The following is a 15,299-nucleotide window of genomic DNA, read 5'->3' as shown; positions in this document are numbered from 1 at the left end:
ATGCATCTCAACACTTGTTTCGCGCTTCTGTTAATGGGTCTGGCATTTGCTCAGGCCCTACCAGCCCAGAAGACCGAAAAGGCTCTGGAAGAGGAGAACCTGATTCTCGAAGAAACTGTCGACGACAAGGCAAGGTCTAAAAAGGCAGCAATCTGGATGCAACAACCCCAGGTTGAGAGCATCAACTACGTTCCTCAGGCTCAAACTGTCAGCCTGCTACCACAAGCTCAGACAGTCAGCATCCAGTCAGCTGCACCAGCTGTTCAAGCACTGAATATCCAACCTACTGCCCAGACTCTCGGTCTTACAGCGGCTGCGCCTGTAGTCCAGAGCTACAGCGTTGAAAGTGCTCCAGCAGCTGTCCAGACATTCAACCTTCCGGCTGCTGCACCTACTGTCCAATCTTTCAGCATTGAAAGTGCTCCAGCAACTGTCCAAAGCTTCAGCCTTCCAGCGTCTGCACCTGCAGTCCAGAGCTACAGCATTGAAAGTGCTCCAGCAGCTGCCCAGACATTCAACCTTCCGGCTGCTGCACCTACTGTCCAATCTTTCAGCATTGAAAGTGCTCCAGCAACTGTCCAAAGCTACAGCCTTCCAGCGGCTGCACCTGTTGTCCAGAGCTACAGCATTGAGAGTGCTGCTGCACCAATGCAGACAGTCAGCGTTCAACGTTTCGCACCTGTAGTCCAAAGCTACAGCATTGAAAGTGCTCCAGCTGCTGTACAGACACTCAACCCTCCAGTTGCTGCGCCTACGGTCCAGAGCTACAGCATCGACAGTGCTCCAGCAGTTGCCCAGTCTTTCGCCCTTCCAGCGGCTGCACCTGCTGTCCAATCTTTCAGCATCGAAAGTGCTCCAGCAGTTGCCCAATCTTTCGCCCTTTCATCGGCTGTACCTATGGTCCAGAGCTACAGCATTGAGAGTGCTCCAGCAGTTCCCCAGTCTTTCGCCCTTCCAGCGGCTGCACCTGCTGTTCAATCTTTCAGCATCGAAAGTGCTTCAGCAGTTGCCCAATCTTTCGCCCTTCCAGCTGCTGCACCTATGGTCCAGAGCTACAGCATTGAGAGTGCTCCAGTAGTTGCCCAGTCTTTCGCCCTTCCAGCAGTCGCACCTGTAGCCGAGCGCTATAGCTTCCAAAGTTTCCCTCGGGTTGTTCAGTCCATGGACATGGCTCAGCCTTTGACATCGTACCGCATAGTGCCTCAATCTAGGATAACCTACGTGTAACCGTAATCCATGGTTGACAGAGTGCATACGACATTTCTTTGTAAAGGTAGATTGAACATTCGGAGGTATACTGTGTTTGAGGGTATATTATTGGATAGTTTGAGGTTAACTTTTTCTCTTCGACAGATATGGAACACCTCTACCGAGGGCTTGAAGGTTAGAGGCCATATACTACTATACTTGGGGATTAATATTCAAGGTTTTTTGTTTATAAATTGAAAATAAAAATTACTAGCATGTGTATATCGAGTTTTTAATATTTATCACCCTGAGGTTGTCACGAATCACATAATCTTTAATACATCCTGCCACCATGCGCTCCTTTTTAATATAGTTACTTAATTGTTACAGCTTATTCGAGTTTGAAGTGTCAAGGTTGGTAGCATGAAGAAATTGTCTTTCTGTCTATCGTTTTCTTTTTTGTCCGATTTATTTTACTTGGAATAGTACTCGAAGTTGGTATATTTGAATTTTTAAAGTTGACACAGCCCAATTGTATTCCAGCGTTTAACTAAATATCCGAACAGTGAAATGGTTTCCTGTCAAATATTTAGATATCGTAGATTTCTCGTGCTCTGATGAATACATGCATGACGATACGTGTATATTTAGGGAAATTTTTCAACGTCTGTTTGACGAAGTTCAACCAGGATTGCAAATCTCTTTGAACATTCACAGTGTCCCTCGATAAGGGAACTTCAGTTCGCTGGACGAATGTAAAAATGAAACGATGTAATACGGCTAATTTTTCAAATTCCAGTAATAAAAACGCAAAATATTTCCATCGAAAAAGTTTATTTCACAGAAAGAAGAAAAAAGCTGCTGAAACTTCTGTTCATTAAGGACAAGTAATCAGCAATCACAGTTACAGTACAAGGGAAATCGATCAGTCCAAGTAACTAATCAAGCCATAATTGCATGCTCCGTGGTGGGTCTTACAGCATAAACAGGAGATGGTTCCCTTCCGGGCTCAATATTTTCCACATATTCACTCTGCGTTGATGTTTCTCCTAGTGACTTGTCCCTAGAACTACTATTCACACCCATGGTATTCCTCTTGCTCACAGCATCTTCCTCCTCCTCTCCTTCATGAGAATGAAAATGATGCTCACTCTGTCCACCCTCGTTGAACTTCATAGCCATCTTGACCTTCATCTGGCCGCCATTTTCATTCACTCTAGGGGAATTATTCTCAGCCTCCTGTCTCCTTTGTTCCTGGATCCGCTGCCTGTTACTACTATTCACAACCTGTTTACCAATGTTCTGGATCATTCTGAACACATTCTGATCAGCTGGCTGTTTATAAGAATTATACTTAATCTCTGGCTCATAGGTTATGCGAGATTCCTCAGGCTGATGCCTTGTAGCTTGCGGGAACTGCTCGAAATCGTGCATCTGTGCACCTATTGGATCTCTTTCATAGGGAATTTTCCATCTAGGGTATTGTTCAGCTGGAACCACGAAACTTCTTTCGTCAAAAGTATCATCGCGGTACTTTTCGGCCCTGTACATGACTTTGCTGTCCTCTTTGGGGTCCTTGAGGTCTCCATAGGGAGTAGAACGTGACAGATGTGGATTAAGGTATCCATTTGAGGGTTCTATGTCAGATTGGCGTTCAGTCATGTCGTAGAAGCTCGGGTTTATGAATGGAGATCTGGCTGGGCTTCTGGCTATGGGGAAACGGGGTTGGTACGGGTTCTGTGGTGCTTTTAGACCGTGAAGAGGGGGGGACTGCGCAGGAGCCACGTCAAAATTGAGGTTCCTTCCGGTGGTGAAGGGATTCTCGCGTTCACTGGCTTGTTCGGGCCTGTCAAGGGCTGGAGTTCCTCTGCTTCTAGAGGCTCTATTGTAGAGGTCAGTGTACGGGGAGCGGTTGAAGAAGGGATTAGGTCTGAATGAACGATTCGTCTGCCAGACGTCAGAATTTGGCTCGGGGTCCTGGTCTTCTCTTCTAAGCGGCATGCGCCTGAGAAAAATAATCGACATAATTAACCGCCGTAATTGAAATTGGTGGAAATATTTTTGATATTTTGACAGATGCCCTGGGGATTGAGGGAAAATTTATTGAAGCACTTTTCGAAAGGTTCAAAAAATTGCAGATAAATTTTCTAATTTCAATAGATGACTTCTTGCAAAAAATTTACATGTCTCAAATTTCCAGTTGGCTCGCGTAGTTGTGTCGACATGGATGAGAAATTTTGCACGAAAATTCGTAGAAAAATCGCAAATCTCCAATGAAATTTCGCCTCGAAATTCGGAAAATTTGAGTTCTTACCAGGAAACCAGGGCGTCAGGCTGTTCTCGACGACACGAGGGACAGGAAGCATGTCTCATATACCTCTCTGTCTGAGCTCTCGAATAAAACCGTGGAACCGATCCAGAGATCGCGTTCACCAGCAGACAGAGCAAAAAGACTCTTCGAAAAGTTCGCTTGATCATGCTAGTGGTACGTGTATTAATAAAACCAGAGCAGCTTGACACCTTTTTATAAGCTACCAACCACCAACAAGGACATATTTCCTGTCTCAGCAAAGTGTTTCCTCTCTTATTGCATCAGACAGCCATGTTTTCGTTACGTAACCGGAAGTGGAGGCGATTCGATCAATTATTCGTTCAGTTGTTGTTACCTTTCTTCCTTCCTTTGCCTCGAGACTCATCGTGGACCTTGATCTACTTCTCTGAAAGCATCGTTGACATAACGGTGCAACTGTTTCTTCAACAATGGCAGCGAGAGAATTTGTTTTATTCATCCGTTTTAATAGATTTTATTCAATATTGTCGATATTGTGCGATGTGAAAGGAAAATAAATCGTTTTCGAACAGCGAAATGGAAAAATTTTTTATTCGCCGTTTTCCAAAGTGTTTCTCTAGGCCAGTTGGAGTGCAAAATTTGATTTGAAAAAAATGTTTGTATTTGAAAGTGTAATCCTTTGAGAATATTCTTGTAGATTTTCACAGTGAAATATGAACGTGTCATTTTCGACACATTTTTAACAGAGTTTTGCAGGATTTTCCGTTTCAACGATTAAAAAAATTCACTTCGAAGATATAACTTGGTTTTCCTTGATTTCCGTAATTCCTAAAAACTGCAAAAACTGTTTTATCGATAAATTTGAATTTTTCCTCGAATGGCAATAACCCCAATTTTTATTTTCCGAATTTCGATTCGTTTCCAAAAATTGTACAACCGAAATTGAAATTTGACTTGCTCTCTCTGTGTTACGACGTTGCCTTGTAATTTCACTGTAATCGATGTTTTTAAGCCCCGCGAATAGGAAATTAAGACGATTAAGACGAAATAGGAAAGGAAACGTGGTGAAAACCAGCCGGAATTCACGTTGATGTATGCGGTGTCGGACAGTGTAAAATAATAATAAATAACTGGATATATCGCGCGTAGTGTTTCCCAAGCGGTGACAAAAGTTGCTGCGTGAAATACGAGGTGTCTCCATTTCCCTCGTTCCACGCATATTTGTTTCGAACCGACTTTCTGCGCCCCGTACAATTACGCTAATTACTGTTCCCTATAGCACAATTACATTTGTAACATGTCATTTATGTCTCACGCTTATCTGTTTCAATTTATCCTCTAATACGCCCACCTTTCCACTTCTGTGTACGTAAGTTAATCATTCGGAATATTTACAATCATCCTCAAACGGATAATGTTGAAAGTGGGCGAATTTCAGTTTTCAACAGGATTGAAAAATTCTTTCACAGCGTGATTCTACGCGTTCCAAGGAGTCAAAAATTAACAGTCCTTTATCCGGGAAATGATGAGAAATTTGTAAAAGTGCAGTTAAACACATGAATATGAAAATGATTATAACTCATTTAGTTGTTACTTTTCAGTCTCATCTATTGGTAAAATAATCATTCGAAAAGTCGAGCAAAACATTATAGTAGATTGGCGTATAGTGAAAAGAAAAAATAATAAAAAATAATTAACGATAAAAATTGGCGTTTCGTTGAAATCATCAGAAAGGAAAAGTCGTTTATTCTGAAAAGTGATAGAAGTTATTATAAACTAGCATAATGTAGGAACCGACGACGGAAAAATATTTGAGGGACCCAACGGGAATCGAACCCGGAACTTTCGGTTTAGCAAAAGCCGAGGCTTTGCGCACTACGCCAACCACTCCCTCGCTATTCCCCCTTGTCGGTTTCCTATTTGGGTATGAGGGCCCCAATACTACAATAAGTACAATAAAATAATCGTGATTATGACTTAATTATGCTAGTCGTTATATTTCGGTGTCTCGCTTTCTTCGGGCGACGATCCATCTGTGAAACAATTTTTGACGAATATAAAAATTCGCTTATTTTTAACATTTTCCTTTATTAAACGACACATCTACTATTTTACAGCCCGAATTTCAGATTAAAAAGTGTCGCAACCCTAACGTAACAAGTAAAAATGAAATTAACGGAGTCACGGTCTCGTAAGTTGGTGAATGCACTATGAGTACCCGTCGAGTGACGCACTCTTCACTGGAAATACCCGCGAAAAGGCCAGCGAATCGAAGCAATTGGGCATAATAAGTGGCGGAAAATTCAACGTGCCACGATTTACAGAGATGTTCGTGAAGAGCACTTCAAGATCAGGAAGAACGTGCTCAGAGAGGCTTTATAGATCCGTCCTGTAGGTTTCCAGACCTGAACTTATGCATTGCCTCGACTGTAAAAGACTCCACGAATTTTACACAGTGGTTCGTGATAAAAATGGCTGTCAGGGTCACGTGGTATCTTCTTCCGCTCGAAAGTCGTTCGAAATCGATCTGAGCATCAATTATTCAAGCTCTGAGGTGGAAACATTCGAAATAACCTCCAATGGAGGATGAAAGATTGCATACAGAGTGTCGATGAGGAAAGAATGGCACATTTAACGAGAGTGCTGGAACTTTGGAATTTTTTTTCCGTGAAAGTGTGAAAGATAATTTTACGATTTTTGTTTCTGTTCGTTAAGACATTCTTGTGCTATGAAAGAATATTCCTTTTACGAATATTATGAATATTTTAAGAATATTCTTTCTTTTAAATGATGTATCTTTATAGAAATGGGGGAAACTTTTTTGAGAATCGAGCTAGAGGAAAAAACCTGTGCACTATATATGTGTAGTTAGTCTATAGGGTGTTCTTAATATCACGAACCGAAGAAATTGAATAATTTTCAGGATTAACAAAATGATGGTGCTTTAAATGAGACTAATTTCTTCTTGTAAATACGGTGACGTTTTCCAAGTACTAAAAGAAATAAAAATACGATGGCGTTGCAATCGCCATTTTATTCTACGCTATAAACGAATAATGTATAATCATTCTCACAAAATTTCGAATTAATCTGGCAATTAATTTTCTCCTTTTTACGCCACCATGAAAATACCTCATTTTTCACTCTTCAAATTTGTCCACATGTATAGTATACGGTGTAAATGTAAAAAGAAAAAATATTTTCCTATGTCACAAGTGTGTCTCAAAAACTGAAAAAAAGATTCACATAATCACCTTGAATACTTTCCTCGAGAAAAATTAGCAAAAGACGGTCTAATTTTCGACTTTCTCCTATGGAAATGACACGAGGAACTTCGTAACTCAAGAAGAAACTATAATTGAAAGGTTCCCTCCCGACCAAAGGATCTCCCCGTGTAATTTCCGCTTTCTTTGATACTACTGGGAATATTCTATACACTGTTGCTCGAAGGAACTACGTTGCCAAGCTTTTGCAGGAATTCTTCGTCAATTTGTACATCTTTTCTCCACTTTCAATCCCAACTCAGCACGACTTTTCATCTCCAGTTACTTCTAGGCTGCAGTTGGTAGCATTGGCGCTCATCCATTGAACGATTTGCTTTCAGACAGGACACGGATGACGACATAATATCGAAGAAATCACTGCAGGCTGTTAAGCAGATCATCAACTTCCTGAAGGAACGTAAGAGAACACAAAATCTCGAGAAAAAGAACATTTTTATCGTAAATCAAAACAATTCCCAGATAAATGCGCCTCATGGGATTTCGTCGAAATTTTGTCAGTATGTTCTACGGTTCAAAATGAGACGAAAATCTTCTATACACATAGGTCCGTAAACGCTTCGTTTGACAGTTATAATATCTTGAAATGTATAGGGAGCACTGGAGCCATTTCTTCTTCTTTTTTTTTTTATTTTATAGAATTAAATTCCGATATCATTTCACCCAATTTCGTCTCACATATATAATAATATTTATCCGATGAATGTAAAACCTGTGTTAGCAGAAAATTGATGCAAGTATACTTTGCTAAGGATACAGTTATAATGATGCTCTTCGCCCTTCCTTTCTTTCTCCCATAACTTTTTAAGAAGGCATTTATGGACCTATGTTTATTAGACAATTTCGTCTCATTTTGTGCTTTAGAATATCTTAGTGAAGCACGGAAACCTGTGAGGTACTTTATATATTTTCTTTTTTCGATAATCCTTGCGCCGGCCATCTTAGTTTAAATATTCAAACAGTTGCTGTTCCCTTTTAAGATGCCAGAGAAGAGGGCCTGTTTCGACGTGCAGGACGTCGTGACCTAAGAAGACGAATCCTGAATTCGTTGAAGAAAGGGGAGAAGCCTCATTTGGGCAACCGTAACGAGGCTCTGGAATGTGCAGCCGCGTTGCAACTTTTCCTATGCCACCTGAAGAAACCTGTGATGCCTCAACATGTCCAGCAATTGCTTCTGGGTAAGTGGTATTGTAAAATATATAATGGAATTTTCGCAAAATAATGTTTCTGTTAAATAAGAGCCGTGCCAATTTTTTATCCTTGAATTTTGTGTTAAATTCCAAGCGTAAATAAGATAAAAAAAGAAAGGTTATCTTTCTAATGAAAACAACCTCAATTTTGTTATTCTTGTAAATAATTAAAGTGAAAATTTGTTTCGAAATTATTTTTATTTTAAAATAACAACCATCTCTCGTTTCCAATCGTTCCAATCTTTCTGAAGATCGAAGATTTTTCTACTACTCTCCAGTGCTAAATAAAATTGAAATTGCTGCGAAATTGTTTCAATCTTTTTGCTTCTCTTTTAAAGTACAAACGTCCTTTTTAATTTTCCAACAGCACCGTGAAATTAATACTACTAAACCTATCTTAACCTAACCAAAAGCAGCGTAGAACGATTCGAAATAGCTGCGTTGTTAAATTAGATGTTTAATACAACAAATTTCCGTGCACGTAGGATATTTGTTTACAATTCGGAAAAGCGGTACGCATTATTGATAAAATTGACAGACCCGCCTGGCACCGCGTTAAATAATAATTCTGCATGTTACCGAACCGCAGATATTTGTAAACAGCATACTCGCGCACTTTCTCGTCGACACGTTCTCAAACAACGGACCGTGTTTCGACACGATATAGGTACTACGCCCGTAAAAAAAAAAAAACGAATCAGACACGTAATACACGATCCTAATTAAAAATTCGCTGACGATACTCGTTACGAGAGGATAAAATAGTGTATCCTGGAATTGTCAAATTTATTTCCTACTCGAAATACGTTACCCTTAGCATTTCTTGGTTGGTGCAGGAATTTCCCAGTGAAATAGGTTAAATACCTATAAGTTAGATTCAGAGTTTCCGCAAAATTGTACGTTTTACAATTGAAGATAATTAAGGTAGTCGTGATGGTGACGTGCAGTGGTAAAATTAACCTTAAAATTTATCTCTGATTTTCAAGGACTTACGAGAAAATTTATGGAAATCGAGCGGCATTTTACATTTGGAAGATTTTTTACCTACACGTTGCAATAAATTTGAAACGATTACTTTCACTCTTTCGTCGCGTTTCATCGTGAAGTAAGAAACGATTAAATGGTAATTTTCCATCGAGCAGCTGACAATCCCGGGGTGACCACTCACATGATCGCCAGGGACGCGCTTGGACTGATACGACAGGATGTCGGTGGCCGTCACGGAGAGCTACTGGCCGGTCTTCTTGATTTATTGAGGCACTTGACCTTATCCGGCCCTCCGTCCGAGAGATCGGAACTCCGCGGCTCACCGCTTCCGATAGCTTTACTTCCGGTCTTTTTCACTTTGACGGTAAACCTGCTCAGTGACCAACATTGGACTTGAAAGGGAATCGCCATGATGGAGATTAGATCCCCTTCCGGCATTATTGCAGAGTCGTTCAGTGACCATCTGTAAGTCTGGGTTCGATTTACCATGAATTTATTGGCGTTTTATAGGAACTTGGTGTTTTCAGGCTAGGTATGTACTAGGTATACTTTTTAAATAGTATATTTCTGGTTCTGCATTAATTCGATGATATTTGTATTGGAAAATGTAGGCACTCTAGATTAGGTACATACGAGCCGTTTAATGCAAAAACGGTGTAAATCAATTTTTTGCCTTTTTGATTTAACACCAAAATTTCCTCTGTAGAACCTGTTGGGTGATTCCCTGGGAGTTCTAGGGAGCTCCTCGAGAACTCTCTAGAATTGATAAATGAACAGAGAATGAAGAAATTGATAGAGAGTTCCTCGACCTCGTCCCTCTTCTCCTCCTCATCTTTCTTTACGTTCTCGTCCTGTTCCCCTTTTTCTTCTTCGTCCTTATATTTCTCCCCCTTTCTCCTAATTTTCAGAGAATTTCTTCGTCATCTCCTTCATTCTACGTTAAAAATCTTCGTACATTACATACAGTGGGTGATCAAATTATTAGAGCCACAATACGAAAATTATGCTTTTGTGTAGAAATAAAATCACAATATCAAGGTTTTCACACTAGATAATTTTTAGTTGACGATTCTTCACTAAAGGTACACAAAACAGTTAAACTTAGCTTATGTAGATATAAAAAATACAGTTAAGAAGTAACAATAAAGTCAGTATTTGGTAGCTGCAATTACAGCCTTGATTCTTTTTTCGATACATTTTAAATAATTTACTGTGCGTTATAAGTAGTAAAAACACCGCGACAAAAATTAAAACGCTCAAGATCTATAAACCAAGAAAACTGTAACACGTGGTTCTCAAGTGACGATTTGCGGTACCGATACAAAATAACGTCCATATGGCAGATAATGTTGCCTAAAGTGTTGCCAGGTGTATATTTGCAATTTGTAAACATCAACGCTTCATAAAAAAAAAATAATAAGAATTCGGTATAACTACTCTTCGTTCAAAATAAGAATAACCTCGTTTCAAGCATCGGACGTGCCTAAGACAGAGCTAGAACGTCCAAACCCCCACTTAACCGCCTACGTTTTTCTCCGTCTTACCCTCTGCTACCCTATCTGTCTATGCGCAGAACGGACGAAAATCGGTCCGAGTGCGAGGTTATTCTTATTTTGAACGTACAATAGGTTTTCATCTGAAAATTAATCGTTATAATGTACAACCGTCAATTTCTTACAGGTGGCTCTAATAATTTCATCACCCACTGTACATTTGTCTTTTTAATTAAACCAATTTCTCTATCCTTCTGTGACAATTTAAGAGACAAAAAGAAAAGCTCGTAGCCATTGATAACCACGTGTCATCAGGGCTTAAGAAGATTCGTGTGTGAGGACAGTAGGGCTCGAGAGAACAATGGAGGGGGCAAGAAAAGGAAGCTGACCTTGCTGGCGCGTGCCGCGGCAATTCACAAAGAGGCTGCCTCGGTGCCGACATGAAATGGAGCTGGGATCAAAGGGCAACCGCCAAAGAATATATACAAACGCTTTTGGCGACTGAAACGGGGAATTAGCTAGGGGATAGCGCCTCTGCAGGGAGGCCATGATTTCGTCCATTTTGGATATATCTCTCTTTGTGGTTATTGCATTATAATTGCATCAACTTTTTCAAACACTTTCCCTCTGCAACTTCTTAATCCCTCTGTAGATTAGGATTTCGGTAATTTTCATCACTCGAAGTGTGTTTCTCTCCTTCTCATTATTACATCGTATTATTCTTTGTGAATTTTTTCAGTTTCTACTTTACATCCGTTTCCCACATAAATACATACGTATATACCTACTTTAGATTTCCTATGATTTCGAGGTGGTGAATCTGTTTTTATAAAAGGGAAAGGTCTATTTTACTTCAGGAACGAAAGGAATTTTACGTAAATTAATGCTAGGGTTGAAATTGCGTGTAATCTTTACGACGAATTTAACCTACATTTTACCATATTCCATGCCATTGACTGTAACACGATTTTTTACGAGGGAAGGGGGTAAAAAAGGTGCTACCTTTCCTGAAAACATGGTCACGTCAGATTTGCCCCAATAATGAACCTAAACTTACAGGCCCCAAACTATTCTTCCTCAAACTTCTTTTTTCCCTTTATTATTATTATTATTATTATTAATACCATTTTTTTTATCCTTTTTCTTCGCTCAAGTTTTCATTCAACGATAATCAGATTTTACATTCTGCTCTCGATCATCGAGGTTATTATATACACTTGAGACTCTTCCAAACGCATTCTTGGCCTGCTGGACGATTCACATGATGCAGATCGTTCGGTGATTTTAACACAACTGATCGATCGCTCGCCGTTCCAGCCAGCTGACCTGGTGAAATGGAAGCAAGTAGCCGCCAGATTCAGCGAATTAATTACCGAAGCCCCTGAGCAACTGCAGCTGAATGAAAATCGATCCTATGAAATAGAATCCACCAGGCTCCCCGTTGGAAACGCAGGCAACGTAAGGAACAGACAAGCTTTTAACGGTTTGGCTTCGGAAGAAAAGGAGAGGAAAAAAACAATCGCAGTTTGGAGAAAAGGCGGAATCGCCTGGAATAAATTTCCAGCAGCATTCGGGGCATTTATTTCTGTTTTTTTTTTTTTTTTTTTTGTTTAACGAAAGATAGAGAAAAATGGAAAATTCAGCTTTCCTCGATGAACGAGAAGAAAAAGGAGGTAATGAGGAATTTAAGAGAACAGGGAAACAATGAGAGAATCTTTTATTGTTTATTTATTTCCAAGAGTATGGGCTCGTTGATGTACGAAATGACGTAGGCAAGGGGAATTCCCAAAAAATTTCTAGGGCACTCCAAGTAAGTATGTTCCAAGGGAGTTCCTAGGGAATTGATAAATGGACGGAGAATGAAGGAATTGACGAGGAAGCGTCTGGAAGAATTTTGAACAGCATTCGGGGCATCTACTTCTATTTTTTTTTTTTTTTAACGAGAGGAAGAGAAAAATGGAAAATTCAGCTTTCTTCCATGACTGAGGAGAAAAATGTGGTAATGACGAATTTAGGAGAACAGGATAGTAATGAGAGAATTTTTAATTGTTCGTTTATTTCCAAGAGTATGGGCTCGTTGACGTACGAAATGACGTAGGCAAGGGGAATTCCGAAAAAGTCCCTAGGGCATTGCAAGGGAGTTTCTAGGGAATTGGTAAATAAACGGAGAATGAAGGAATTGACGAGGAAGCGTCTGGAAGAATTTTCACCATTCTTTCAGAGGAGAAACAATGGAAAAATCAGATCCCTTCAACGAACGAGAGAGAAAAAAAGTTGTAATGATCAATTTAAGATGAATTTTCCATTTTCCCTCGTATAGGGCCCATTTACATGGAAAATAACCTTTAGACAAAGAGCAGGCGAAATACCGATAGTTAGAACCGACGAAAGAAAGTTTTTAACCCTTCTCCTCTTTCTACTTCGCCTTATTTCGCTTTCAAGTGGATAATTTTCCAGCGTGGAAAAGCGAGCCATCGTTCCATCGAGCGTCGGCCATTTTAATAGGCTATTTTAATAACAAATTTATACAAATGTCCGTTTTATCGTTTCAGGTCAGGTTGGGGAGATAACTGGAGTTCTTGCTGTGCCATTGCACGGACCACCGGCTAGCAGACTTCATCCAGCAATTTCCAATTCGAATCGATAGCACACCCGGTATTAAGCGGCATTAATATAAATGTTATTCTTTCACGCGAACGCGATGGAACTGTTTAAATTCACCTGTAATCTCCCGCCGTCTCGACGATCTTTCACATTTTTCTTTTACCCCCTTTTTGCTTGTAAAACGAGCAACTTCATTCTTGTTACGCTTTTTATTCTCGATCGATCTTTGTTGGAAACTTGCACCTATTTCTGTGTAAACCTATTTTGAAAAAAAAAAAGCAGAGAAAATAAGGAGGAGGAAGGATGCGCGTGACAGTTTGGAGGAATATGCGTCCGTGGATTGAGAATTGTTAGAGATAGGATGGAAAAATATTTTCGTTATTGTGTACCGTGTCTGTTTGTGTTTGTGGGAAATATACGAGAATAAGTGGACACCGTGTAGCGTGTAATTTTAATAAACACTCGCACGATAGCGAGTTTTTACGAGGAATGGTGGGGGAAGTTGCTTTGGAATTTCTTTCGAGAAATTGATCAACGACGAGGTGGTCAACCAGCAACTCGATAAAAGATTCAAAGATTACTCGAAAGAACAAAAATGCAAAATTAGCGTCAGAAGAAAGAAAAGAATTCGCGGAATTCCTGAAAAATTGAAAATTTTGGCGGGAGAAACCGATCGTCTGCGTATTTTCAAATTCGTGTCGTTAATGTACAGTTACTACAATGGAGGAAGAAAAACAAACGTATAGCACACATTTGTGAGACTGAGAAACCGTAAAGTTTAACAAACTGTAAATAGACAAGACAGAGAAAAAATTAGATTTCTAATTTTTGGGTAACTGTTTTTATTTCCTAAAAGATCTTCATTTTTTTTTTAAATCTTCGATTGAAGAAGCACTTGATCCAGAATCCGAATCCTTCGAGAAACAACAGAAATCTAATCTTCTCGGACAGAATTCTCGTAATACCAAGAACATTATACTTTGAAACCGGCATCAGACACAATTTTCCGGTGTCACGCGTGGAACGTCTGCTTCAGCATGCTCTTCCTGCCTTCTGGATACAATTTAAGCTCATTTGACATAGTCGTCGTTACCTCCATGCCGAATTTCCCGTTGTGCAGCCTCTTCACCCAGGATCCCAACTCTGATCTGCATTTATGGTTCTCGTGCGACATCCTTGTACGTCGTCGTGTTAAATATACGTTTACGTGCGTGTATACAGGGTGTACAATAGCAAACGACGCAAAATTCAGCCGTTTCAAACAAAGTTTGCTTTTTTTTCCATGAGAAAATGTACCGTCGTTGCGGAAATATTTATTTAAAATATTTTTTTAGTAAACGTACAAAATGTTTCTTCATATTTACGGTAAATAAAATGAAATATTTGTATTGAATTGTACTTTACTTGAAGAATGGTCACTGTAGTGGCCATTTGTCGTGAAAAGGTTGAATTTTTCTTTTGGTAGTTTCGACCAAATATTAAGTCGATATTTTGTTCTTTCGAGTGACAAAAGGTTGAAGACGAATTTTAATCTTTTTTCGGTTTCCTTTTATTTTCGTTGTTTGCAGTCACTTCTTTCAATTACATACAGAAATTACATCAGAAGTTTCTGAAGGAAATGAAACGATCTTGGTAATTGATACTTAATTAATTGGTATTTGAAAAGAAAAAGAGAGAAAAATGATATGAGAACGTTTTCGAAATTTCCCAGTGTCGCAAATGGAAGTGAAGCTACTAGCAATTGTTCAGAAACACCCTGTGTATGCCGTAGTCATCAAGGACGCTCGTATGGTCGTGTAGAAGGTAAATGGCCCGCTTCCTTCGGCCATTTTCTCTGTCTGTCTCGCGTGACGCCTTTGTCGAAGAGCTTGATGGAATATTGAGATGCATATGGGAAGAGACAATGGGCTCATGGCGTGTATGGAGCGCGTAGTAGACAGGTTAATGGGATCGTCTTTGATATGCTGCGGCCCGTTTTATGTGACGGCTGTAGCTCGTGTTGATTTGGAGAGTGGTAAATTAGGGTAGACATTGAGGAATTTTCCTTTTCTTTTCTTTTTGGAAGAAATAAGTATGGATTGGATTTACACGGAGAGGGAAAAATTAGGGTAGAAACTGAGAAATCGTCTTCTCTTGAAAAACATAAGTATAAATTAGGTTTATCCGGAGAATAGAAAATTAGGGTAGACACTGAATGATCATTTTTTTAAAAGGCGTAAGTATAGATTAGATTTATTCAGAGAGGGAAAAATTATGGTAGAAGCTG

At 39.6% G+C, this 15,299-nt stretch overlaps 2 protein-coding genes across 2 annotated transcripts; both read left to right on the top strand.

The window, feature by feature from the left end:
- On the top strand, positions 1-1,227 carry LOC108580260 (cell wall adhesin EAP1-like). The gene has a single exon (XM_017943970.1). It carries the CDS (start codon positions 1-3, stop codon positions 1,225-1,227), a length of 1,227 nt encoding a protein of 408 aa, XP_017799459.1.
- A 4,577-nt stretch (positions 1,228-5,804) lies between these two features.
- Positions 5,805-13,076, top strand: LOC108580259. Its single transcript, XM_017943969.1, has 6 exons — positions 5,805-5,869; positions 7,083-7,159; positions 7,740-7,937; positions 9,092-9,300; positions 11,747-11,912; positions 12,982-13,076. The coding sequence occupies exons 1-6, from the start codon at positions 5,805-5,807 to the stop codon at positions 13,074-13,076; spliced, it is 810 nt and encodes a 269-aa protein (XP_017799458.1).
- The last annotated feature ends 2,223 nt before the right edge of the window (positions 13,077-15,299 follow it).

This window comes from Habropoda laboriosa, unplaced genomic scaffold (genome assembly GCF_001263275.1).
Source record: "Habropoda laboriosa isolate 0110345459 unplaced genomic scaffold, ASM126327v1 scaffold9, whole genome shotgun sequence".
Classification (NCBI taxonomy): domain Eukaryota; kingdom Metazoa; phylum Arthropoda; class Insecta; order Hymenoptera; family Apidae; genus Habropoda; species Habropoda laboriosa.
The sequence above is the reverse complement of the archived record's forward strand: the minus strand, read 5'-3'. Positions and strand labels throughout refer to the sequence as shown.

What these genes read in the sequence shown, in the direction of transcription:
- LOC108580260 (XM_017943970.1), top strand. Translation starts at nt 1, where the DNA reads ATGCATCTCAACACTTGTTTCGCGCTTCTGTTAATGGGTCTGGCATTT.
- LOC108580259 (XM_017943969.1), top strand. Translation starts at nt 5,805, where the DNA reads ATGTTCGTGAAGAGCACTTCAAGATCAGGAAGAACGTGCTCAGAGAGG. An exon ending in AGGCTTTATAGATCCGTCCT is followed by an intron (nt 5,870 to 7,082) that starts GTAGGTTTCCAG and finishes ATTTGCTTTCAG; the next exon opens with ACAGGACACGGATGACGACA. An exon ending in CATCAACTTCCTGAAGGAAC is followed by an intron (nt 7,160 to 7,739) that starts GTAAGAGAACAC and finishes TTCCCTTTTAAG; the next exon opens with ATGCCAGAGAAGAGGGCCTG.